This window comes from Trachemys scripta, chromosome 7, assembly GCF_013100865.1.
Source record: "Trachemys scripta elegans isolate TJP31775 chromosome 7, CAS_Tse_1.0, whole genome shotgun sequence".
Lineage (NCBI taxonomy): Eukaryota > Metazoa > Chordata > Testudines > Emydidae > Trachemys > Trachemys scripta.
The window spans coordinates 83,942,392-83,970,268 of record NC_048304.1 but is presented as its reverse complement, the minus strand read 5'-3'; the positions used below and the strand labels follow the sequence as shown (position 1 = coordinate 83,970,268).

Below are 27,877 nucleotides of genomic sequence, written 5' to 3'. Positions count from 1 at the left end.
GTGATGTAGAGAACAGCTATGGAGGTCACAACAGGAAGCACCATGCCCCCAGGTCTCTGTTTGCTCACTAGAATGGTAGACATGCTTGGAATAGTTAACCTACCTATGGCCATGTGACCTTTCTTTATATTGCAACATGGCACTCCAGCATGGAAGGTGCGGGATTTGCATAGCGCTCAATCCTTTGTTGTTCAAGTATATGCTACTTAGTTAACAAAGAACCAGGCTCAGTGGCTTTAAGGTCTAAGGTGTTAGTTAAGCAATTACTGGAAAAGAAGTCCAGCCACACTGAATTCCTCCACTCAACAGTACATAAATCCCCATTCCATGGGCCTTGTGTTCCAGATAAAGTCACAAGAAAACTTCGATCTCTAAACCATGACACCACTCAAATAGGTTGATGTGTATCCTTCCGACAAGGATGGAAACCCCAACAAAAAGTGTCAATGCTGTTCTATGTTCCAACAGTTTTGGTGAGAAGCTATAGCATGTACTCCCCTTCATGCAAAGGGAGCTCTAGCAAGACATCTAACTCTTAGGGGCATATGGCAAGATCTGATCTCAAAATTCAGGCCCTCCTGTAAACTTCCAGCAGAGGAATGTCGTACACGATGTTTGGATCATCAACGGACCAAAGCCAGTAAAAAGATTTCAGGAACTACTATACTATAGAAAAGCAAAAAAGCACAAAGATGTCAGGTTTTCAGGAAGTCTTTATTGTTAATTACAGCTTTAGTGCAAAATCAAGACAATGGTTCTACAAAAAGCAACTGCATGTTTTTCTCCTCCAGTCTAGAATAGGACAATGCTATCATTCTACAGGAGAAACAAAAACTAAAGGTTCCTAACACCAGAATTGAAACACTACATAGAACAGCTCCCAATTCACCTTGTGCCAAGTGTGACTATGTTAATCATTTGCTTCCCAAAAAAAAGCAAGACAATTAAAACCTTGTCACCTATAGAAAACTAGCGTGTTACCCCCAGCCACAATAAAAAGGATGCCATGTAGTTTAAAAGATGTAAAGTTGCAGTATCACACATCCTATAATTCTAGGGTAGAGATGCTACTGTTAAGGAGAGCCCACTGTTTCTGAAAACCTCTCTTCCCCCAATTCTGGGCAGGGAAACTCCAGATGAGACTGAAGCCACTGAAGCCACTGCACAAACCTGCCATCATGGAGAAAAACTGCAAATGCTTAGTATTTTTACAGCACTTTTTTGATAAACAAGAACTTTCGGAGTTCTATACAGATCCAAACAAAAATACATAAATCACTGATCTCAGTCAACTAGGATGTACAACTAGAGAAAGTAAAGCTGCAGGAAAGCTGCAACTGAGTGGTTTTAAGTTAACTCAAATCATTAGTTTGCTTGTTCCTGAAGTGCGCTGCTAGAACTGCCCCCCACTCCACACTCCCACCCCAAAAGAATGCCCTGACAGAGAAGCAGACTATCACTGGCAGCTCTCTGAATAAGTTGAAACTGGAATTTTCAAAGTTCAAGCTACGCCTACTTTGAGAGTTATGTGCTCAGCTGTAATCTTCTCTTCTCCAGAAACATTTTCAACATTGATTTTAGATGCCTCTTTTTGACAAATTCTGTTCAGAATTATGCACTCAAATCTGGTAATTAGTTGTGTGGTCCAAAGCCAAGTGTTTGGGGAGCCAGTCAATGTCCACATAAGTGGGATTTTTCCAGTGGTTTATGACAGTTGTCTATTCTCTAGAAAAACAGAAGGCTGAGGTGCTCTGTGCCTGTTTGTTCCTCACTGCATGCTAAGGGAATGTATGCCATTGGATTTGTTATGTGCTCTAAAGAAATGAATATGAAAAAATGCTCAAGAAACGTTACAAATAAAAGGAATGTATTACCACATTTTCTAGGGTTTAATGTACCTTGACATTCTTGAAATGTCTTTCCCATTATTCTAATGCTCAGGCTATAGAAAGGACCCCATTTCTTTGGTGGGCAAAGAACCACTGCTCTAATATGGTACTATTACATTATCCAGGTTCTGTGTTGCATGAACCCAGGCAGGAATGTGGTCTTCTGCGTAGGCTCAGTATTAACACAAAAGTTTTTTTCCTCGCAAGCTAACAGAGCTGCCAGAAACAGATCTATAGTACAAGTGTCTCCTATTATTTTCAGTGCATCTTCCACAGGCAGAGCACTTCTGTATATTAATGGGTGTCCTGCAGAGCTTCTCCTGGTGCATTGGTGATGCTGACAGATTGAGGGGTGGATGAAAGTGAGTGGCAGCTCTGGGCAAAGCCAGGGAGCCTGGTGGCTGTTCTGGAGTCCTGGACCACTGAAAAACATACCATCTTAACACCAGCTGTCTGGGTGAACCTCAAAACAAGGTTGAAATAAAACCTTACCACTCTGTTCCCACCCTTTAGATTAATCACTGCCCTCTTTTCTCATCCCTCTTTCATACATTCCCTCTAGCAAAATGGGCTAGATCCACTGATTTAGCTTACTGGGACCATTTTGTACATAGATATGGGTGCTACAAGGCTGGTGAAAAGAAGCAACAACAACAACAAAAGAACTAGTTTAGAGTCTTCCAATGAGAGTGGGATGACCTGTGCCTTAAACCTTTGCCTATTGCCTGTGGCGTGGGACACTCTAAACTGGAGCCTCTAGAATGAGGTCCAGAGGAAATGGTCAGGATGCTCCAAGCTCACGCAGGTTGATTTTTCCACCCATGTAAGGTCCAGCACTTCACCATCAGGCAGCTTGGAGGATATACAAAGGAGGCAGGCACATACGCACTCCTGAGTAGTCCAGCAAGTCCCCCTCTTGGTAGTGATGGCACCACAATGCCCCAGATCATTACCATTTCCAGACTTCACAAGGTGAGCAGACACCTCTGCTTGCGCAGCAGATGAGGAGAGCTTCTTAAGTCACCAAGGCCCTCATCATGGACCCATGGAAGCAAACATGAGCTCTGCTCATCCGCAGGGCATTTGTGTATGAAGACCTAACCTCAATCCCTCCTCTCTCTCTTCCCTCACACATTTTTAGCTAGAGCTCACTTTCATAGCACACAGCTTTGCTTTTGTTGTCTCACATTAACCCTCCTTTCCTCCCCCAACAGATCATAAAATATATTTGAAATTCCCCACAGGCAGTCTCTGTAGCACTGGCCAGGTCCAAGGAGAACCCTCTGCCCAGGCATGGTCTGGGATTTCTGAACTTTTCACTGCATAAAGCCTTTTATGTGGCCCATCTCACTCCCACAACTTGTTTGGATCAGGCCTTAAGTCTCAAAGTCTACATAAATCAATGATCTGTTTACACTGGATCACATCTTTAAAACTTGGCCATGAGCACAACACAAAAGCTGCCCCACCCCACACAAAGACCTTACACACACTTATTACTGAACATTTTCTAGGTGCATATTCTTTACATAACTATAAAGCTTTGAAGATTCCAGCCCAAGGGATTTGTGGACTTATTTACCTTAACAGTTCCCTCTGAAGATTACACAAGGAAAATGTAACTTTACAATTAGTGTATAATTTAATATTCTTGCCAGATGTTTATGCAGAGCACTCGAGAGCGCATATGGAGGTCTTCCCAACCAGTGACTACAAAAACATTTAAAATTTAGACACTATCCTGATCCTTTTTAGAATTGACACAAGAAGGTTTTGTCTTCATTTTACTTTCACTGTATGCCACTCCTCCCAGGACTGTCAATACTCCACCCTACTGGTCAAAATCCACAGTGTAATGCATATTCTTTTAGCATATAATCAACTAAACTGTATGATCAGAAATAGCCTCTGTTAAGTCAACATTGCAGATCAGAACCTTCCACAGCACTACTACAAAAGAATGACAATAAAGGAACTTCAGGGATGGGAAGTTAAGAAGACAAGGAGAGGAGGGAGATTCAGCTCCTTATCCCACAATTTAAAAAACAAACAAAAACCCTGCGCAGACATTTTCAGAATTAAAGATTTCTTCTAGTTCCACACGTGACGTTTGCAGTGCTCGACAGCCTAGGAGAGAGAAAGCAGTAGTAGTAGAATTGCAGAAGACAGTTTGCTAGCTTTAAATGAAACCTCCCCCATCATGAACTTGCATGAACAGCTTGGGGCCTCTCCACAACACCCAGGACTCTGGGGGCAAAGACTGTTTGGTATTGAATCAAATTCATTGTGGGGGGCTTCACAAGGAAAGACTGGGGGACAGGAACTCAAACATTAGAGGCCTCTAACTTCGATTTCAGCTGCTGATTCTTCAGTCATTTTCTCATCAGGGCCCAGAGATTGCACCTTGCCAGAGGAAACATCCTCTATCAATGAACAGCAATACCTCCTGTCTGTTTTTGTTGCCAGTTGAATCCATCCATTAAGGAGTCATGTTAAATCCTCCTTAGCTAAAAGAATACATGGCTAAATACAAGGCTCATTTTGTACCACATGAAGGGTTGGGGGTGGGAAATGAAGGTGATAAGACACATTTCTGCTGTAATTCAACAACAGGTAAGAAAGAGCCTATAATTAAACCCAGGGGACCCTGGTCTAATGGGACCCCTTGTTTACTTTCTGAAACTGGAATTTAGGATTTGAAGGATGTGTTACAGAAGCCAGAACATTGTATTTGTAGAACTTCTAACAAAAGCAGTTGTATTTCTCTTCAACTTTCTGCACATTAGTTTTCCAGCACCCCCTCAGAGTGGTTATTGAAGAGGAAATCCCTAATGACTTACATTGCACTGAGCTGCAGTCTCCATGTTCTTACACCAGTAGCCTGGGCCCCACACACATTCTTCTGACCCTAAGAGATGCTGTTTAGTCGACACACAGACTCCTAGTTTCTGTGCAGTGAAAGAGGGGAGAGAAAGGTGAGTTGTGTCTTCCCATTTACATTCACTTCCTCTCCCTTGATTCAGTCCCTCCTGTACAACTATGACTGTTGCCAACAGGGGCTGGAATACGTAGCCAAAGCAGAGGCAGTGATAGGAGCTTCCACACCCGCAGTGCCAGAATGCTACTGACAATTCAGTCTGTAGCTGAATGAACAGACTTCTGAGACACCCTTGAGAGGACACCAGGTCTCAGACAGACAATTTCAGTTTCTATGCTATTTTCTGGTCTCAACTTAATACACAAGATCCTACCAGAAGCAGGAGACTTCACATGAGCGAGTGAGTTATTCATTTAAGGTAAAATTCTTGTACTTAAGATTTTGGAAACCGATCTGATCATTTCACTTATGCAAAGGGGAGATACTGAAACCCCCTGCTCTCCTTCACCCTTGCCAAAGACCAGAAGACTACAGTCTTGCAAGGCCCAGTGCACTCTGCTGATGGTGTACTTATTATGGGTATTACAGCGGAGCCTGTGCATGTACACACACACAAAGGTCCAGCCCAGTCCCTGCCTTGGAGAGCTTATTCTACACAGAAACTTTGTTAGCTGCATGCACTACTTACACTGCACACAAAAGTTGGATCCATGATCTCTGTCAAGAGCGTCACAAGCATTGGCTCATATTGGTCCACAAACTGAACACACTGTAACAAGACACAGGTGGTTGAGACATTTTGTATTAATTTAGATGGAATATGTGAGCTAAAGGTGTTAAGACCCTGTCACTGTAACATTCAATTGTGTAAACAAGATTTGGGGTTTGATGTCTAGAGACTTTAGCCCAGTGGTTCTCAAACTTTTGTACTGGTGACTCCTTTCACATAGCAAGCCTCTGAGTGCGACCCCCCTTACCAATTAAAAACACTTGTTTATATATTTAACACCATTATAAATGCTGGAGGCAAAGCGGGGTTTGGGGTGGAGGCTGACAGCTCCGGACCTTTCCCCCGCCCCCCCAATGTAAGAACCTCACGACACCCAGGGGTCCCAACCCCCAGTTGGAGAACCCTTGCTTTAGCCTATTTAGTACCATGGTAAATAGCTTTCTTTTTTAAGTTACAGAAAAGAAGGAAAAATGGTTAAAGCATTTGAAATGCAAAGTATTAAGTAAGGCTTTTATTGTAACAACATTGCTGGTTGTTCCTTTTCCCTTCAGCTGGAGAGAGTTTATAGAAGGAAATCTCCCCTTGTTCGACTGTCGTTTAGATAGTACTAAGATGGCAATAACTGTTCTTTTGAGGAAAGGAGAAGAAATTAGTCGAGATTGGCTGGAGCTGTTGTTGCTGAAGTCCAATCCACTTTCTTTAAGACGAAGCCAAAAGGGAAGAGAAAAGAACAACAAAGACAGAAAATGCAGCTTGTGTCTCTGATGTTAACTTTCAACCTCGCTGCTGAAAGACACACACGTATAGCGCAGTCTTATCAGTCACCCTGAGACCTGACAAACTCATACCAGCATCGGGCTGTTTGGGGCATTCCATTTTATCTTTTTTGTTTAGAGGCCTAGAGCCAGACTTATTAGACAGAAGGAAAAAGGAAGAGATAGGAAACAGAAGAAACAAGGCAGGGAAGGAAAAGGATACATGGGGACAGTGGGAAGAGACAAAGGTTATGTCTACATTATAAAGGTAAGTTGACATATTTAGGTCAATTTAAAACCACCGCATTAATTACTGCAGTGGCCGACGTGCACTCTACCCTCCATGGATCAGTGGTATGCGTCCTCACCAGGAGCGCTTCCACCGACCTAAGAAGGGCAGCGTGGGAGCCGGGTCTCAGCTCTATTGGCAGCTCCCTACCCCGCAGGAGCTTTGCTGCCCCTCCAGAGCCACAAAATTAACAAGACAACCAATGTTCCCCAGTAGGAGCAGGATCCAGCAACCCTGGGACTCCCCACTGGGAGCAGAGGGTCGCTGGACTCTAGCTGCCCGGCTTTCTTGTCAATTTCACAGTGAGCGGTGAAATTGACAAGAATGACAGCGAACAGCCAATGTAGGGAACATGGTGTCTACACGGACACTGCATTGCCCTAATTATACAGACATAAGCCCTACGCCTGATGTTGAGGTTGTTTTACGATGTTGGCATAGCAGGGGAGTTACATCAGCATTTCAGCATGTACACCGCCACTGTTTTGTCAATGAAAGCTGACTTTTGTCGACAAAAAACAGCGTAGTCGAGACAAAGCCAAAGTTTCACATCCCAGATGGTGTTCACAATTCAGCCAGAATTGGTGGAGGCAGCAATGTGATCTGGTTCCTCACTTTGACCTGGTCAGGACACCTCTTGGGACTGGAATAACAAATGCTGGGGGTGCAGGAGATGGTGGGGGAGGCAACCAGGATGGTGAGGCTTGCACCTGTAGCCAATTTTCTCCCAAAAACTTTTTCTTTAAGGACCCAAACGCGGAGTGATGTGCAGACTAGCCCATCCTTTTGTTATTCTGTCCACCAAACAGGCCTCATTTTTGACACACCAATGTTGGTGTATTGATTTCTGCTTGATTTTGGTTTATTAATATAACACAAGGACTGTTAAAATTACAATTAACAGAACTTTTTTTTGTCTAATTTAAAGTCTCCCCCCCCACCACTCCCAACCTTTTTTTTTTTTTTTTTTAATATAACTAACATTTGTTGTCTTAGATTGTGATATGTGAAGGGATTTATTGAAAAAAAATTTACAAGATACGCCTTCCCCTCCTCCAAACAGCGTTCACTAAGGCAATAAGTTTTACCATCATAGTGTTTGCCATTAGATATCTGTATGTTATTTGGAAGGAGCACCAAATCAGATCTGCCACTGAAGCTAAATCTCAGAGCAGCAACTTAGAATACAATCACAAGCATGGAAGAACTGAGAAGGGTGGAGGAGAGGCAGAGTACACACAAAAATATTGAAAGGACAATCACAGCACTATGAAGAGAAAAGGCTGCTCAACTTTAAAGCAAATTTTAGTGTAATTGACGAGATTATGCCAGTATCTGAAATGGAAACTCAACAGATTGAACATAGGCAGCAGCAGGGCAAGCTCCACTGCACCAGTACCCCTCAGCCTTCTACTGGAGATACCATCTTTAAAGGTGAGAAGATAATCAGTCTCCATGACCAATAAGTCTAGGATTTCTGCTGAGAATTCCAACAAAGTTGCCAATTGTGACTTGGACTGATTACCAGCTCACTTTACAGGAGTCACTAGACAGCGAACAACTTATAACTGCTTTTAGTCACAGGTTACCAGTCCAAATCCATTACAGGGTCTATGTGAAAGACTATAACCCATTAGCACTCTTCAACCATCCAATCAAGGTTTACCAGAATATCTTCAGCTGTGTACTACCACATGTTGCCTTTTGCTAACTCACAAGCCAGTATACTACCAACAATTTTGTTAATCCCCTAAACTGTACCAAAAGGCTGAGGCAGTCTAACATGTGATCTATTCCAACCCCTCCACCTCAGATACAGGGCATCACAAACTGCAGTCATGACAAGTTTCCCAAGAAAGCTAACAGAGAAACAATCCAGCAATTTGCGTCTCAATGTACAAGGTGTTTTTTTAAACTGCACCCAGTTCAGGATGGGACAGCAGACAATGCCCCAGCTCCTTTACCCTCCAGCGAAGGGACAAAATTCCTTCACTGTAACCATTATACTTACTGCAATTGACGGATCATCAATAATTGCTTTAGCATGACAATGGGCTGTATTTTCATACAAGTCAACGTGTGAATTCTGTCTGTCTTTCTACCGTTTTGCTGGGCTAGTTGGTTTTATACATTTATCCAATTTGTACGGCTCTTTTTTCTGATTGTAAGGCAGGTGCTGCCACCTGATCTGCCAGAGATCAAGCTTCCTCCTCACTCGTGCAGTTTACTATGAACAAAAATGAAGCTTACACTCTTTGATACCAAGCATCCGAGAAATCCCAACAGGGATCAGGCTGCCAATTTGGGGCAATTTAGAACCACACACACTCCAGAGTCTCCGTTGTACTGTGGCTAGTTTCAAAGCAGTCAGCAGTCCGTGAGCCCTTCCATAATATTTCAAATATCACCTGCCACAGATGGAGGCAGTGAGCCATCTCAAGCACAGAAGTCACTGTGAAGGCTTGGACATTAATATCCAGGCACAGTGCACAAGAATTTGGTCCCAGCTGGGTTTCAGAAAGGATAATCTATTGGAAGGTAAAGGATCAGGGTAGAGAAAAGCACTCTGATAGGTGACAGGGCATAGATTTTAGCCCTCAGATCCTCTAGCCTCATAATGGCTAAGTTATCACTTATGTCTATTTACCCTCCCCGCATGAGGTACTTTACCTCCTCGCTGATAGATTTTGGTAGGAAGTGACAGACTTTTTCAAGTGCAGCCTCAATTTCAGCTCCTGTAGCATTCTTCTCCAGTTGCTTCTCTAAGTAATGTACAACCATCTTGCACACGTCACAGAAGTCACCAGCCTGTAATGGCTCCGAAGCAATTCTCACTAATCAAAAATAGACAGACTGACAATTAGCATTTTTTGTTAGAATGATTATATTGAAAACTTCTCATCTTGCCGCTGGTCCAGTTCTTAGACTAAAGAGTAGCCAAGAGGCTAACAATTGAGGTCCAGGTAAATAGTATAGTAAAAGATAGTCCCTACAAGGGAATCTGATCACACATTAAACAAGTGTGTTTTATACTCAATACGGGTTACCCAGTGCTTACCTTCAGGAGAAGGCTTGCGGCTTGTGCAGCATTTCAGCATGATGCATACAGTTTCGGGACTAGTTGCCTCCAACAACATGTCAATGACAGCTTTGCCATAGGTTTCCACAAAGTCCTTACACTGGTCTTTGATACTTTGAGGGAACACGAAGCAGAGCTTCTCCATTTCAAACACTATTTCCTCCTGGAATAAGAGAGTGGGAGACGTGGTGAGAAGGAAGAACTCATGGAATCAATCCCAGTAGTACCCATCTATGCCCTTGATCCCACTTAGGAGGGGGACAGAGATCTCACTGTTCCAGGAGCATGAGGAACCCAGAGAGTACTATTAGGGCAATACAAGTTACCACATACCAACTCTCCCTCCAACCCTGTAACAGCAGCGGTACATGCTCCAAGCAAGGAGCTGCATCATTCCAGCAAGTATTTAGTACAAGTTCTATTTCAAAACATCAAAGTATAAGAATTGTCCTTTGCACCAACACCACACCTCTGTCCTGTTGTTCTCCAGCAGGTTGGTCACCTCTTTCACCATTGTCTCACATATATCGCAGACAGAGAAGGTTTCCGCTGGCACCAGGTTTTTCTGCATCTGAGCATAAGGCAATATTTATAGAAGATGATTATGGCATTAATATTTTAAAGTTAAAATTATCCAGAAAAGACTATCACCAACCAAATGTGAAATTTGTTCAGGTGCAGCATGACAGCTTGTTTCCTATATTAGACTTTCATGCGCTGACAAAGTAAATGGAAACTAACACTAATTACTACTGATAAATTGCTGGAAAGTGAGTTGCATATGATGGAGCCAGTATGGACAAAGAGCCACAGGTGAACTGAAATTTATAGTCTATTTGTAAGTTCCAAAAGGGTCTTCAAAAGAAAGGAATGGCTCTTGGAAAGGTCACTTCTTGCCCAGTTTAATACTGGATGAAAAGTTTATGTGAAGTGGACTGAAACCTGTAAAGGCAGGGGAATATAGGTCTATCTAGGCCAGGGGTTCTCAAACATCATTGCACTGTGATCCCCTTCTGACAACAAAAATTACATGACCCCAGGAGGAGGGGGGGGGAGAGGACACAGAAGCCTGAGCCCGTCCAAGCCCCGCTGCCCTTGACGGGGGGGGGGGGGGGGGAAAAGCCTGGGCCCCACTGCTCAAGGGGAAGGGAGGGGAGGGGAGGGGAGAGCAGGCGGCGCACTAAAGCTGAAGCCCAAGGGCTTCAGCCCCTGGCAGTGGGGCTTGGGCTTCAGTCCAGGGCCCCAGCAAGTCTAAGCCAGTCCACGTGACTCCATTAAAATAGGGTCCCGACCCACTCTGGGGTCCTGACCTACAGTTTGAGAACCACTGATCTAGGTGACTTTTCCCCATTCCAATTACTTTGATTCTATTAATCGGCACTGATTTTTAAAAAGCTACAGAGCTCACTGGGATCTTCAGGACCAAATCAATTTGAGCTACAAGCATCCTCCAGTTTCCTGTACCAGAGAGAATACTGTCAAAGACATGCTTTTCAAAATCCTCATTTCCAGTGCATTGTAACTATCTGAAAAGACTTCCTTTTGGGCTCAAGTTTCTCATCCTTCATCTCAGACAAAAGGTGATGGGGAACTGATTTTCAGAAAGTTTGAACAAAATATAAATTGAGCTGATTGAGTTACACGTATGAATACTGTCTTTTTTAAAAAGGTAAAAACATCAAAAGCATCCAACACCAAACATAGGCTAAGCTTCAATTTTATCAAAGGTTTAGTCTTCAATAAAGCCTAGTGCCTCTAATAATGTTTGAAGAAAGGTTGTTCAAAATTCAAGCTATAAGCAACTGAAAGATGTTCTAGGCATAGTCTAGTACTGTACTACAACTCATACTTGACTAAAGGTTAAAATGGTACCTCATAGCTTTATTCTGTGCCCGCCTCAAAATGCAACTCTCCAAAAGGAAGCAGCTTTGTAAACTAAAACACCAACCAGTGATGGTCAATAGTTTAATATGCTAGGAGACGTGTTATTCTGTGCACCGAAATGGAAGTCTGAAAGTCTGCATGCATCTATATAGCTTTACTTCATCATCTGGCTCAGGTAGCCTTGGTCCTTTTACAAAAAAGCAGCAGATAGTGTTGAAAGCCCCATCTTACCTCCTCCACAGACTCCATCTTCACTTCATGCATCACTTTTGCAGGCACTAGAGTCAGGAGGGGCACAGATTTCAGGGAAGGACAGAATCCAACCATGGCACAGATAGCCTTTGGTTGCTGGAGAGAGAGACACACACACATCAGCTAAAGTCAGGATTTAAGAGATCCTACACAGATTCTATTTAACCTCACAGACTCCATCAAAGGGAGAATTGAAAAAGCAGTAATACAACTAGGAGCTTTAAAAGTGCAAGAAGATTGTTCTCAAATTCAAATATTGTGGAAGGAAACAAAAGTTTTGGCCATTACAGTTATAGGCAGGACAAACTGATCAGGTTTAGTCATTTTTAATCTGAAACTAGTGGGGATTTAGGGCTAGTTCTTAGGCATTTGCAAATGACCAATCCCTTAAAAGACATGCATCTTCTTCAGTAGCCAACGTGACCACAGTAGAGAGGATATTCTGCTATCCCCCCTTTAATCTTATGAAGGTTTGAGTGAAGAACACATTTTATCTGGACTCTATGGAGTTTGTGCAAGATCCAAGAAATGCTGGGAAGTTCAAGACTGATTGACATCCACAAAATCAACTATTTTCTGTAAAAGCATCTGTTACTTTCATTAGATGTCATGTTATGTGATTAATTCTGTAAATAAAAGTGTTGGCATGAAGAGATGCTTTCAACAAGATCACTTTTATGCAGTTATAATGTACTATCCCTACAGTAGCAGGGAACGTAGCCCGTACTTCTCTAATTTATCAAGAAATGCAAAAAAACCCCAAAAGCTGGCAGAAACCAGTTATTTGTACACAAGGCTTTGGGTTTTATAGTATAAATCTTACAGATACTCAAGTTACTAATCAAATCATACAAAGGAAGGAGCAAACCAAACAGAAGCAAAAGCTCTTGATCATCAGCAAACATGGCTCTGCAAATGTAGGTTCTTGTATTGCGCCCCGCCCTGTGGTACAGGACCATTCTGCTACAGCTCTTTGCAACAGTGCAATTATTCCAGATCAGCAATATCAGTGATGGTGAATAGATTACAGCTATCTGCTCCAAACCTGCTGCAGTACAGGGCAGCAAAGGTATTCAAATGGGCACACCAACCTTTTAAAGAGAAGTCACTCCCCTACCTAAATTTTAGTTACTATTATAGTGGACACTTAATAGTGCTATAACAAAGATTAGAGGAAAAAAAATTATTTCATTTCTTCTGTTTATTTTTGTGCATTTTACAACTCTTACCAACATCCTATTTGTGTTGATTCTTCACAAAGCACTAAAGGACAGCATTTTTCTTTAGACTGACTAAATTTCAAAGTGATGGTGCTCCCTTAAGAACTTGCACCTACATGACAGCAACCAAGTGACTGAACATAGTTTAGCTGATTCTGTGACCTTCGTGCTCAGACCACCACTGGGGGGGATGGGGGGAGGGGGGGCAGAAGTCAGCAAGACTGGAGCTATTGTATCCGTAGTTCTACCCACCACAAGCAATGAACTATAAATAGACACTAGAACTGGAGAGCTTATTGCATAAAAGGGACTGCATTCTTTCCCACCCATCCCCTTCATGGACGTTTCCCACATACCTGGAATCCAGAAAGAAGTGTTTGTGAAGGGTTGGGGGAAGGAGCAGTGAGATGAGAGGGGAAGAAGGATGGACGGGCCTCTTAGGCTGATGTCCCATAATGAACTGGGCTGAAATTCTTAAAGACTAGTTTATTCTCTGAACTAAGACACTTCCTGCCCCACTCTTCTCTCAAGGTAGGTTTACTACAGTTTGCTCCATCCTGTGTATGGTTAATACAGGATTAGGGAAGAGTCAGGAGGAAGTGCTATCTAAACTTTAGTAGAACTCAGGACCCTATGGCCTGCCGTACTAGAACACTCATGGCCATAATGCTCTTTATGATGCTATAAAAGTGTGTTAGAAACATGTCCAAAATATTTTCCCCCTTCAGAAGGGGAGGTTTTTAGAAGCAGATTTCCTGTGACACCCACAGATGTAACTAGAAGTCCTGAGTCCTTTGAAACTGGTGGTACTACTAACTACAAAAAAAAAAAACAAACCCTAATGCCAGACATGTGAAACAGGGAACAATTGTTCAAATAGGATACCTCGTGCCAACACAGTGAAAATAGACAGCACTTACAACAGCATAGGGTACAAAGCTAGAGGGTTGTGTTTCCAAATAGGTTTTTGGCAAACTCTTGTCAGCACCAGAGGCTAGCAGAAAAAGCAGTCTAGATTAGATGTGGTCAGACTCACAGACTGCCCTCTTCCCCCCACTACATGAACAGTCTGACTATCAAGTAGTAATGGCAAAACACTATCTCCCTTCTATCTCCATCCTCTAACAAGTCAAACAATTTCAGACAATGGAGGTTTACTGTAATGCCATACAGTTTTATTTATCATGCCCCTCGCCTATAAGACTTCCATGCACAGGTAGAAGCAATACCTCAGACAGAGAGCACCGCTTCAGACTACACAGATTCAGGTCAGCCAGGCACTGCCTTTAGTTGAGTTCCCTGGTTCATGCACTATAATAAGCGTTTCAAGGTATTAATGCTACAGCAGCACCACATACATGCAACATGTTCTCATTGAAACATGACAGACACAAGGTCTCCCCCAGGACTTTTCTAAATAGGAAACTAGGAGACACTGGAGGAATGGAAATTTGAAGGCCCCCCCCTGTATCTTCTTCCCAATTCACATGCTGTGGCTGTCTACAACTATTGCCCTGGCCTATAAAGGTTATCCTAGAAGAAAGCCAGTCACAGCACTGACTTCATCTTAGAGCTCGAGGACTCAAGAGTGAAATCAGAAACTGATTAGAGGCAGCGTCAAGATTTTCCTACATCTTCACCTCTACCCCAGGAAAAGCAATCTGCTCCACTGGCGGTTCCACCATTAGGTTGAAATCTTAATGAAGAGCTGATATCAGGAGCAGGAACCATGACCTATTCATTGGAGATCTCTCTCACCCTTCTCTTTTTCACTCCACCCCCAAACATCCCTTGTATCTGTCAAAGCTGAGGGCAGTCACAGCACATACACAACTAATTAGCAAGAGGTGAACTACAGCCCTGTAGCTGAAAAGCACCACCACAGGCAAGTTTCTCACATACCTGGTCCTGCTGTTGATAGAGGAGATTGGCGACAGAGAAAGAAAAAAAAAGAAATGAAAGACACAACAGTTTGATAAAGGAAAAAACCTCAAGCAGTTGAGCTGTGCATATGGTTTTTACAAAAAAATCATCTTGCTAGTGCCCCAACCTCTATGCATGAGGTAGGCAGTGCAAGGACAACCCTTCATTTAGTTAATTGCTCACTCCAGAATAGCTCATAGCACATTTTTCAAGCTATCACATTGATAAAGCACCCTAGGAAAGATTACATCCATACAATATGTGAACACTGCTCAGAGCAAACCAGAATGTTAAATGTGTTCATGTTCCAATTTTGAAGTACTGTCAAGATGCAATAGTTACAATTGAAAATTTGAAGCCAACTTTAATTGGAAAGAACATTTTAATTTTCTTTTTTGCATAAAGTGTGCCCTTAACTCCTGAAAGTCATTTCTAACTGACAAACTCCAAAACAAGAGGCCCACAATATACTGTCAAGTTCAAGCCTTTGAGACACACTGAAAACAATTTAAGTAAGGCTATTTAAAGCGAAATAGCATGTCTATTGATTAGAACAAGTGTTCAAGTCAGTCATGGGCTCTATTCACAGATCTACCTTGCCAGTGAATGTGTTACTTTGGACACATCCCAGTATCTCAATTCCTCTGTTTTTAAAAACAGAGATAATAGTGCTTACCAGTCTTTGTAAAGTGCTTTGCAATCCCTGGTTGAAAAAGTGCTATGTAAGCAGTTGCAAACAAAATTTATGCATTTTTGTACACAATATCCGTATCAATGGAACAAAAAATTTATTCTCCACTGCATACGCCCCAACCTCAGATGCATTAGAACTTCAGCTATCTGAAACCCCACTCTTCTGACAATGCTTACTACCGTGGGGATGTGCCACATCCATGCCATCAACCAGGTTTTGTTATCAAGTCAGGTCCCTGGGAAGGACCAGCTCAGGTATCTGTAAGAAGCATTTTTGGCATAGAGTTGAAAAAGTAGCCACGTTCGAGAGAGTATACACAATGGAAGATTTAAAAGCCATTTATTGCATGCACTCCGAGGTCTGCAAGAACAAAGATGTCTATGTATCCTTAGAATGGCTGTGGCAGATACATAGGGGAAACAGCGAAAGAATGAATTCAGACTTTAGTCGCCAAGTATACTAATATGACTGGATTAAGGATCTCAAGACCTCAGCTATGAAGTTTACACACTTCAAAATGAATCTGGAGGAGTCCTGATGACCTTTAGAAGACTTAGTGTATTAACATTCTCCAGAATAAGTTAAGAGGAAGCTACACAAAACAGAGAAGTTATACCAAGAGGAGATTTGAGGTCATGTGATCTTACCATGTGCATCATCATTTGAATAGCCAAGTCTGAATACTGGGAGATGTAGTCCTTGCACTGTGGGAGAGAAATACAGGCCAGTAAACAAAACCACTTTACCCATACACGCAACTGTTAATGCCACATTATGGTGAAATTACATACATCTTGTAAAATTCAAAGCAATGTTTCCCACAACAATTAATTTGTCCCCAGCATATTTGTACTATTTTGCCATGTTATGCAGTTATCTGTGTGTACTTACAGTTTCTTGAATGTGGCACTTTTGGACACAGTCAAACAAAATTACTTGTGTACATCATGTGTTTCCCATCACCCCATTTTGTTATTTAATGAAAGAAAAATATATTAAACTATTGCAGCATTACCTCACCCAGTAATTGCTATTAGCTCTGAGATTACTTGCCACAATCCTCCAGGTTTTTCAAAACATTAAGACGCTCACCTTAGAGTGAGGATTTAATTTTGAGAGAAGGAAGGAGGTAGAAAGCTTTTTTGGATCAGAAACCTTATGGTTTGTAAATGCTGGGCCAGCAAATTAAGTCCAAGAGCCGCACCTAACATTATCTACCTTGTTTCTACCAAATATAAATCCCATTGAAAACCGACATTTACAGAGGTAATTTCATGTCTTCACTATGGACAATTTCCTTAAACAATCAACAGAAGATTATTTTGTTACCAGGTCAGCTGTGGCAGGTCCCAAGCGTTCACACTCCTCCTTGGCATGAGCAATTAAGGAAGTCACAAAAGAGGAGTTGGTCCTTACAGCTTCCTGAACATCAGTGACTAGCTGAACACAGTCTTTGCACACGTCCCCAGCCCCCTGAAAAGGGAGAAAAGGAAAATACTACCTTTAAGCTTGTTATGCAGGAACATCTGCCAGACTTGTGTTGCTGGTATCAATTACCACTTCTACGATAAGAACTTTAACACTTCTTCTAAAGAGTACTTTATAAAATCATAAGTTCTACTAATGCACTTGAGCTAATGGAGTAACTGACAGGAATAGTCTGTTGTCCTCATTGAGTGTTCCAGCCATTTGAGGGGAGATGAGGTATACACTGTCAGCAGGTGTCATAGCTATTTGCTGACAGCTCAGGAATACTGAGACTCCTGGCTCTGGAGAGGAACGTTCGGATAGTCACAGGCCATTCTGCCTGAGGCCCTTCCAGTCTGTCCTCTGCAGCTCCCGGTCTACTCCCTATACAACACATCTTGTTCCTTTCCTGCAAGGCAGTTCTTGTTGCCTCAGCATTGGACTCAGGTTACTTCCTCTTCCACAAGGTATCAGCAGGGAGATTCTTTCCTGGGGTCTCAGTAATCTCCTTGCTTTCAGGTCTAGTGCCACTGGGAGAAGCAGTTACAGGGAAAGTCCTGCTCAGCTCCTGCAGGCCTGGGCTGCAGCATGCTCAATACAGACAGAATCTTCAGCGAATTTAGTTGCTAAACTCTAACAAGGTTCTATTGAGCATTGCAAATTTAAGATTTTTCAGAGGCTTATAACTTGGTCAGATATGGGTGGGTTTTTTTTTTTACTGCAACAGCAAAAATAGCACTTCCCTGACAAATTTCAAGCCTTTGTTCGAAAGCCTGGAGAGGTACTAAAACTTCACTAAAAAACAGAAAGTTTTGTTTTTGGTTTGTTTGTTTTTTAAAACAGGCAAAACATTTTCCCCTCATCCCATTCTCTGAAACAGCTGGACCCTTTTTGTTGAAGCTTTCAAAGAGAACAATTCTGATACCTGGCCTGGAAGAGTTTCATCCCAAAGAATTAAAAGTTTGGCAAAGTTATAAGCAACTAAAAAGCAGGATCCTGTAATGGAAAGTGTCAGGCAATCCTAATTATAGGCAGTATCATTACCTCGGACTATAACAATGCAGAAGACAAATCATAACAAATATTGCATAGCCAGCAAAACGGCTATTTCACACTCATATGTATAACACAATTTATTTGTAGTGCGGCATTCACTTAGTTAAATGCATGCTGGCTTTCCAAACTTCTAAAGTTGCCTGTTAACCCAAATTATCAATAAACTGTTATAAAGACCACTGAGGTACTTGAATGGAACACACATTCACTTCTCCTGTGCCCAGAGATATGCTGCATCCTTACCTGAGACTCTTGCTTGGGCTTGTCCTGAGGGTAAAGGAGAAGAGGCACATTAGCCATGAAGGGAGATGCCAGTTCTGAGAAGTCCAGTTCAGGTATCTTGTTGGACTGGAGCTGTTTCTGAAGTTTCATTGTAGCAAGGTGCTTCTGAAGGGATTGGCACAAGCAGAGGGCACTGCACAGTACTTCAGGATTATCCTGAATACGAGAGAGAAAAAAATTAGAAAAACAAAGCACTAGTCTGATGCCATCCATATTCAATCTCACAGGTTGAATGCACCTTAAAAGTGAGCAAAGATTCACTGCAAGAAAGTGGCTTTAGAATTTAAACTGGTAATTGTTTCCTTGTAATCCCTAATCTGCACCTTCATGAAATGGAAACACTTCCATTAGATTTATAATGCAACATTGTATAGGCAAGTAAACAGAACTTTTCTGGCTGTGATTTCTATTATTGTATTAACACAATTTATATCAAAGACATTTCAGGACATCGGGAACATTTATATTATCAGGAGCAGTGAAATGAGAGATTGAGGACAAAATTTAAGAACAGGGAGTTTTGGATGACAGGAGTTCACAAAGACAAGAAGATCTGGACATACACCACTACTTAAGATTTGTTTTCTTTTATTGTAATGACTTAACAGTCTGCACATTAGGGAAGTTAGTAAATCTCATTTGTATCTGCTTAAAGGATTAGACCCACCCACCACTTACCCTACAAGGGACAAAACTCAGAGACATGGCATAGTTTTTCAATTTAAGATTTTCAAAAATTTACAGTCAACTTACTAACTCTTCTTTGATCAGGTCCATGACAACTGGTAGGTAAGCATCCACGGTCTCCTTACACTCAGATACCAGGCCTTGGTCAGGAAGGAACTCACATATCTTCTCGATATAAGAACGGATCTCACCCTATGAGATAAGAGGAGGGTTATTGGCTGTGTTCATGCATGCAGCAGCAGAAAGATGTGCCAGTTCTTCATTCTCAGAAAATGATTATACGCAATCTGGAAACACTTGAACTCTGAAGTGGGGTGGGGTGTGATGATACACGTCTTTGCTCTCCAGTATGAGATCTTCTCAGAGCCACCAGTGGTGATACTCACTGCACTAATACTTCTTTCAACACTAGTTTTTAAAAGCGTTAAGCCCCATTTGGAGATCACTCCCCCTCTCCTTGGGGGATCACCACTACTACAATGAAGTCACATAGTGCCCTTAAGCTTACCTCTGTACTATTGTCCTTCAAGAGATTCCCAGCCACTGTTACAACCTCTTTACATAAGTCACATGGGATGCTTTTCTGAGGAAAATAGAGTAAACAAAGGTTACTTCAGAGGGACCTAAAAGTTAGTAAACACACTAAGCTTTCCTTGTGCATTGCATTTTTCAAGCTTTTTGTGCTTTATTTCCTCTCTTCCAAAAACAGGCCAATTCTCTTCCTGTTTGAGCCCAAAGTCAAGGCCATTTCAAAGTTCCAGTTTCTAGGATAGACTGATGTCAGATACAAAACCAACATATGTGGGTTGAAGAAAGCAAAGCAATAGCACATCTACTGCAGTAAGAAATATCACTAATACAACATGTTCTCTTTCACATATGACTGTGTGAAAGTTTGCTTTTGATATGCCCATCTTAGAGGGACTTTCCTGTTCCACCTTCCCCTTCAAGACATTAAGGCTCCAGAGATTGTTTTTGGCTGCTCTGTTTAGGAATTAGGTGGAAAGCATGCCACCATTTGATTTTGTGTTGAGGAAGGAGAATAATAGAAAGAAGATCATAATGACTCAAAAACTGTAGTCCAAAACTAGCAAGAGTGGGGGGTCAGACGGCCAAATCTTCCCATAACCAATTTTTTAATCAAGCTAAAACACTGCCTCTGGGGGCATGGTATTCAATCAATTTTTGGTCCTGTCTGTAGCAAAAAGAGTAAAACAAGGTGGTAGGAGGTGGGACCAGATGGTCTAGTAGAACTAGCCAGTCTTGTACCCTCCAACACATTTCCCGATGCATTTATACACCAATGTTTTAATATGGTTAACATACTTTCTGAAGCACACAGATTTGGAAGGTGCACTGATTATACCATTATGGAGATGAAGGCCATTGCCACAACATAAGTTTCCACAGAAAATGCAGTACATGGTACGTTTTAGGAAACGCTGCAGGCATATATACAATTACAATTTTACTTATTTTTCCATTGTGACACCTTCAAATTTAGTGTGGCTCAATGAGATCTCTGCAGCCATAATGGATGTTAGACAACAGGCATTAAGTTTATAGGATTCACTCCTGGAAGCATAAAAGGAATAAGTTTACACAGCTCATTCAGTTTCTGTCCAGGATGGTCTCTAGGTTATTCTTCCCTCTCCTGCTACCCTACAAAACAGTGACTGGATGGACATAGGCAGAAGTTAGCAGAGTGCTCTTCCTTTCCCTCCATAGCTTGCATGAGAAAATCCTATTTCTTTTTAAGATCTAAGTTAACACATTGTAGCCAAATCTTTGATGCAAAAATTTTGGCTGGCCTGAACATCTAGAAAAAAAGTGCGATTCAAATGGCACCTTCCTTCTCCAAGTCAGACACAAACTTTAGAAACAGTTAAACAGCACATGAAAATACAGATGAGCTGAATGTCAGAGTGGAACAAGTCTCAATTACACTCACCACAGAAGGCTTGTTCCAGACAGTTTGCTGACAGTGTTTCACAGCTCCACATTGTGATGCAGTCCGCAAATTCTGACACCATATCTCAGGACCCTTCACGCAGTCTCTCTCCCACAAGAGGGGGCTTGCCACAGCTGCTGAAGAGAAGTACATTTTCAAAATTGCACATCTGAAGGTCTCTCATACCCTAAGTAGTTACTCCTAAAGAAGTTCATGTGAAGTTCAATTAGCTTTTTAAAATAGATTTAAGACACTGATGCCCTTACATTTTAGGGTAGGAACTTACGCAGCTTGTAGTCAGATTTATACACAGATATCGCCCGCCCACCTACTACCAGTCCCTACCCATACTTCCAACACAAACAAAATGCTAAGTTCTAATACATACATATTTTTGAATATTTAATATGCAATCAGATCAATTAAGCACTTCTTCAACGAGCTTTCTAAAGTGTGGGCTTCTGAAGAACCACAATGCTCCGACTGGGCTGCTTTATTTCCCCTACTTCCCCACCTTTCCTAAAAGCAAATTAGACTTGGAAAACTGGTATGGAAGAGCGACGATCGAACTGGTTAGGGGCAGTATTAACATTTGGGAAGCGGCCCCAATACTTAACCTCTGTGATCTATAGTCTTCTCATAAGGAGACCATGACACCAATGTAAACAAGCTAGTTTCATACTAAGGCAGAGGTGGGCAAACTTTTTGGCCCGAGGGCCACATTGGGGTTGCAAAACTGGATGGAGGGCCGGGTAGGGAGGGCTATGCCTCCACAAACAGCCTGGCCCCCGCCCCCTCCCACTTCCCACCCCCTGACTGTCTCTTCCCCCCCGCCCCAGAATCCCCGACCCATCCACCCCCCCCCCCCCGCTCCTTGTCCCCTAACCGCCCCCTGGAACCCCATCCACATCCCTGCCCCGACAAGTCCCCTTGGACCCCACCCCCATCCAACCCCCCTGTTCCCCATCCCCAACAAAAAAAAATTTCCAAAACAGACTCCAACAAGAAACTGCAGAATTGGAATTAAATTCGCAAACTAGACACCATTAAATTAGGCTTGAATAAAGACTGGGAGTGGATGGGTCATTATACAAAGTAAAAACTTTTTGCCCACGCTAATTCTTTCCCCCCCCCCCTTCTGTTACTCACACCTGCTTGTCAACTGTTGGAAATGGGCCATTCTGATTATCACTACAAGTTTTTTTTTTAATAGCTCACCTTAATTAATTACTCTTGTTACAGTTGGTATGGCAACGTGTGTGTGTGTGTGTGTGTGTGTATCTTCCTACTGTATTTTCCACTGCATGCATCCTATGAAGTGGGTTCTAGCCCACGAAAGCTTATGCTCAAATAAATATTAGTTTCTAAGGCCTGGTCTACACTACAAGTTTAGGTCGAATTTAGCAGTGTTAAATTGAATTAACCCTGCGCCCAGTCCACACAACGAAGACATTTTTGTTGACATAAAGGGCTCTTAAAAACGATTTCTGTACTCCTCCCTGATGAGGGGAGTAGCGCTGAAATTGACATTGCCAGTTCGAATTAGGGTTAGTGTGGACGCAATTCGACGGTATTGGCCTCCGGGAGCTATCCCACAGTGCACCATTGTGACCGCTCTGGACAGCAATCTGAAACTCTGATGCATTGGCCAGGTAGACAGGAAAAGCCCTGTGAACTTTTGAATTTCATTTCCTGTTTTCCCAGCGTGGAGCGCTGATCAGCACAGGTGACCATGCATTCCCAGAATCGAAAAAGAACTCCAGCATGGACAGTACAGGAGGTACTGGATCTGATCATTGTATGGGGAGACAAATCCGTGCTATCAGAACTCCGTTCCAAAAGACAGAATGCCAAAACATTTGAAAAAAAAATCTCCAAGGCCATGCTGGACAGAGGCCACAACAGGGACTCAACACAGTGCTGTGTGAAATTTAATGAGCGGAGACAAGCGTACCAGAAAGCCAAAGAATCAAATGGACGCTCCAGGACAGAGCTGCAGACATGCCGCTTCTACGCTGAGCTGCAGGCAATTCTGGGGGAGCCGCCACCACTACCCCACCCCTCTCCGTAGACTCCGATGATGGGGTACTCTCAATTGCAATGCCTGAGGATTTTGCAGACGGGGAAGATGAGGAGGACGACGACAGCGACGTTGAGGAGAGCACACAGCACACCGTTCTCCCCGACAGCCAGGATCTTTTTCTCACCCTGACTGAAATACCCTCCCAACCCTCCCAAGGCGGTATCCCGGACCATGAAGCCATATAAGGGACCTCTGGTGAGCGTACCTTTGTAAATATAAAACATGGTTTAAAAGCAAGTGTTTTAATGATTAATTTGCCCTGAGGGCTTGGGATGGATTTGTGGCCAGTACAGCTACTGGAAAAGTCTGTTAACATGTCTGGGGATGGAGTGGAAATCCTGCAGGGACATCTCCATGAAGCTCTCCTGGAATTACTCCAATATCCTTTGCAGAAGGTTTCTGGGGAGAGCAGCCTTATTCCGTCCTCCATGGTAGGACACTTTACCATGCTATGCTAGTAGCAAGTAATCTGGTATCATTGCATGACAAAGCTTGGCAGTGTACGGTCCCGGTGTTTGCTGGCATTCAAGCAACATCTGTTCTTTATCTCTCTGTGTTATCCTCAGGAGAGTGATATCGTTCATGGTAACCTGGTTGAAATATGGGAATTTAATTAAGGGGACATTCATAGGTGGCCCTTCCTACTGGGCCATTTGCCTGTGGCTGAAAAGAAATTCTCCCTGCTGTTAGCCAAGCGGGAGGGGAGGGGGGGGAGGAGAGAGAGACATTGGCGCTGAGCTGTTCACGTTTGGCTAGCAGGGAACTTTCCTGATATCAGCCACGCGGTGCGGTGGGGAGGAGGTTAAAGCCATCATCCCAGAGAAAAGGATGGGGGGGGTTGTTAGTTTGGTTTCCGTTGCTGCATGTTAACAGCCCTAAATGGACAACTCAATGGGCTTTGCTTGGTATGGGAAAGGAGGGCACTGCTGTTATCAAGGTTGCAGAAGCCAAAAGACTATGGCTTACCATGGCCGCCTGCAAGCCGAATTCTGTTGCCCGGCGTGTTTGATCTCTAATACCAAAGCCGCAGGCACGCTATACAAGATGCAAAAAATGACCTTGTACCGAAATCACATGTGCTATGTAATGTGAATAGTGTTGTTCACCATGAAAGAGTATACCCATTGTTCTGTAAAATGTATCTTTTAAAATACTTCTCTCCTTTTTTCCCCCCTGCAGCTGCAAATGTTTCAACCCTCCCTCTTCCATTCCAAAGGCTCTCTCAGATAAGGCGGTGAAAAAAAAAACCACCACGTACACGCGATGAAACGTTCTCTGAGCTCATGCAAGCGTCCCACACTGAAAGAGCTCAGCAGAAAGCGTGGAGGGACACAATAGCACAGGACAGGAAAGTGGCCAGTGAACATGAGGAGAGGTGGCGGCAAGAAGATCTGCGGGAACAAACTGACATGATCCGGCATCTGGTGGAGGTTCAGGAACGTAAGCTGGAGAGACTGCCGCTGCAGCCCGTTTAATTGCCCTCCCTCCTCCCCAAGTTCCATAGTCGCCTCCTCACCCAGATGCCCAACAACGCGGCGGGAGGGAGGCTCTGGGCACCCAACCACCCCAGTGGACAGAAGGCTGTCATTCAACAAGTATTGAAGTGGCCTTTTCCTTCCCTCCACCTCTACCCCACCAGGGCTACCTTGTGAGTTATCTCCCTATTTTTATAATCAATTAATAAAGAATACATGGTTTTTAAACGATAGTGACTTTATTTCCAAGCTGTGATCGAAGGGGGGAGGGTAGTTGGCTTACAGGGAATTAGAATCAACCAAGGGGGCGGATTTTCATCAAGGAGAAACAAATAGAACTGTCACACGGTACCCTGGCCAGTCATGAAACTGGTTTTCAAAGCTTCTCTGATGTGCAGCACTTCCTGATGTGCTCTTCTAATTGCCCTGGTGTCTGGCTGCGCATAATCAGCAGCCAGGTGATTTGCCTCAACCTCCCACCCCGCCATAAACGTCTCCCCCTTACTCTCACAGAGATTGTGGAGCACACAGCAACAACAATGGGGATATTGGTTTCGCTGAGGTCTGCGCGAGTCAATAAACTGCGCCAGCGACTCTTCAAATGTTCAAATGCACATTCTACCACCATTTTGCACTTGCTCAGCCTATAGTTGAACAGCTCCTTACTACTGTCCAGGGTGCCTGTGTACGGCTTCATGAGCCAGGGCATTAAGGGGTAGGCTGGGTCCCCAAGGATAACTAGAGGCATTTCAAAATCCAACAGTTATTTTCTGGTCTGGGAAGTAAATCCCTTCCTGCAGCTGTTTAAACAGACCAGAGTTCCTGAAGAAGCGAGCATCATGAACCTTTCCCGGCCATCCCACGTTGATGTTGGTGAAACGTCCCTTGTGATCCACCAGTGCTTGCAGCACCATTGAAAAGTACCCCTTGCGGTTTATGTACTGGCTGCCTTGGTGGTCCAGTCCTAAGATAGGGATATGGGTTCTGTCTATCGCCCCACCACAGTTAGGGAATCCCATTGCAGCAAAGCCATCTGCTATGACCTGCACATTTCCCAGAGTCATTACCTTTGATAGCAGCAGCTCAGTGATTGCGTTGGCTACTTGCATGACAGCAACCCCCACAGTAGATTTGCCCACTCCAAATTGATTCCCAACTGACCGGTAGCTGTCTGGCGTTGCAAGCTTCCAGAGGGCTATCGCCACTTGCTTGTGAACTGTGAGGGCTGCTCTCATCTTGGTATTCTTGCAGTTCAGGGCAGGGGAAAGCAAGTCAAAGTTCCATGAAAGTGCCCTTACGCATGCAAAAGTTTCGGAGCCATTGGGAATCATCCCAGACCTGCAACACTATGCGATCCCACCAGTCTGTGCTTGTTTCCCGGGCCCAGAATCGGCGTTCCACTGCATGAACCTGCCCCATTAACACCATGATGTCCATATTGTCGGGGCCCACGCTTTGAGAGAAGTCTGTGTCCATGTCCTCATCACTCATCATCGTGCTGCCATCGCCTCCTCGCCTGGTTTTTCAGCTTTTGGTTCTGCATAAACTGCACGATAATGTGCGAGGTGTTTACAATGCTCATAACTGCTGCGGTATGCTGAACGGGCTCCATGCTTGCCGTGCTATGGCGTCTGCTTGGGCAATCCAGGGAAAAGGGCGCGAAATGATTGTCTGCTGTTGCTTTCACGGAGGGAGGGTTGACTGACTACATTTACCCATAACCACCAGCAACAAATTTTTGGCCCCATCAGACATAGGGAGCTCAACCCAGAATTTCAATGGGCAGCGTGGACTGCAGGAACTGTGGGAGAGCTACCACAGTGCACCGCTCGGAATGTCAACCCTTGCCACAGTTCTATGGACACACACTGCTGAATTAATGTGCTTAGTGTGGACGCATTCACTCGACTTTATACAATCTGTTTCCAAAAATTGATTTCTGTAAAATCGGAGTAATTTCATAGGTAGACATACCCTCAGGTGCCACAAGTACTCCTCATTCTTTTTGCTGATACAGACTAACACGGCTACTATTCTGAAACCTGTCACTGTGTATTCTACTTTCAGTATGATGTGTAAATTATGTTTTGCAATACATTTTCGCCTAGTTACCACCAGCCTCTCACCCACACCCTCTCCAAAACACTCTTGTTTGCTCTAGCTCAATTGCTTTAAGTCTTTACAGAACCAAATAGATTAAGGAAAAGCCATACTTTAGCTTCAAGGTTCTCTTCAGTTAAAAAACCCCAGCCACCATCATGGCAACCAATGCTAGCTAAACAAGCTATTCATTCATGAGCAAGATCTCTTAAAAGAGGTTAATTGTGAAGTACTGGAGAGACTTCATCAGGAATTATTAATCCAGTATTTACAAAAAAATGCAGAGTGCCTGCTGATCAAGAATCTGGAATTTCATTCTGCTTATTCATTTTAAAGGGACACCCCCACCTGTAACATCCAACAACATGTTGAAGTATCTCCACACAATGTGTTTTCCCTCACAGGACACTGAAAAATAGGGGACAGGCTAAGCTAAAGGGTTAAATACGCATCCTGAAGGGAAAGCAGCAGTTTTCACAAGGGGGCACTGTCAATCCACCCAACCTTTTTGGGTTCATTGCCAACATTTGCCAAGGCTCCTGCTACAATTCATTTGCACACACCACATCTAGCTTCCATCTCACGTACTTTACAGCACCTCTAGACCTGTACAGCTGCATTGCAACACCTTCTTTGAGAATGGTTTCAGGGCTTTCTTTGAGAATTGTATTAGATAGTGAAAGCCCTGAAACCAAAAGAATGCTCACATCTTTTACCGGAATCTGCTAAAAATCTGTATTACAGATATAATGGCACTGTTGCCCGTACCGGTGGCCCATCATGGGACACCACAATGACACAGTCTTCCTGATCAATTTTACTCTACAGATTAGAATATTAAAAGGTACTTACTGAAAAGCCAGCTGTAAACACTGGTAGAGAGCAATGGCGATTCTCAACATTACGTCAGGCCAAGTCCACTCTCTCCAAATCCATCCAGCCTGAGAGCAGACAGCAACTCTAGCACTTAGCCTACATGCCCTGGATTACAAAACTCTAATCCAGGCAGAAGCAGGATTTTCATTTGAGGAACCAGAGCTATGTGCATGTGCTCACATACACCTCCTTCTAGAGAAATATAGCTCTGGCTACAGCCTGAACTATGAAGTGATCTCGACCCAAATTCTGCAGCACCTGGTGAAAGATCAAACTATGTAGCAGCTTCAGATTATACTAAATAAAA

The 27,877-nt window shown here is 43.3% G+C and overlaps 1 protein-coding gene across 3 annotated transcripts; it reads right to left on the bottom strand.

Annotated features, from left to right (window-relative positions):
- Positions 1–695: 695 nt before the first annotated feature.
- On the bottom strand, positions 696–21,204 carry LOC117879787 (prosaposin-like). 3 transcript variants are annotated; one of them, XM_034775083.1, is made up of 14 exons: positions 21,037–21,204; positions 19,594–19,668; positions 19,152–19,277; positions 18,360–18,554; positions 16,923–17,066; positions 16,241–16,297; positions 14,879–14,887; positions 11,736–11,852; positions 10,090–10,191; positions 9,600–9,783; positions 9,212–9,375; positions 5,456–5,536; positions 4,730–4,837; positions 696–4,016 (listed from the first exon to the last, which is right to left on the bottom strand). In XM_034775083.1, exons 1-14 carry the CDS (start codon positions 21,187–21,189, stop codon positions 3,981–3,983), a joined length of 1,551 nt encoding a protein of 516 aa, XP_034630974.1. In that variant the 5' UTR covers positions 21,190–21,204; the 3' UTR covers positions 696–3,980. The 3 variants fall into 3 exon arrangements, with proteins under 3 accessions (XP_034630974.1, XP_034630975.1, XP_034630976.1); XM_034775084.1 differs by having other exon boundaries at positions 14,879–14,884; XM_034775085.1 differs by lacking the exon at positions 14,879–14,887.
- Between the last annotated feature and the right edge of the window lie 6,673 nt (positions 21,205–27,877).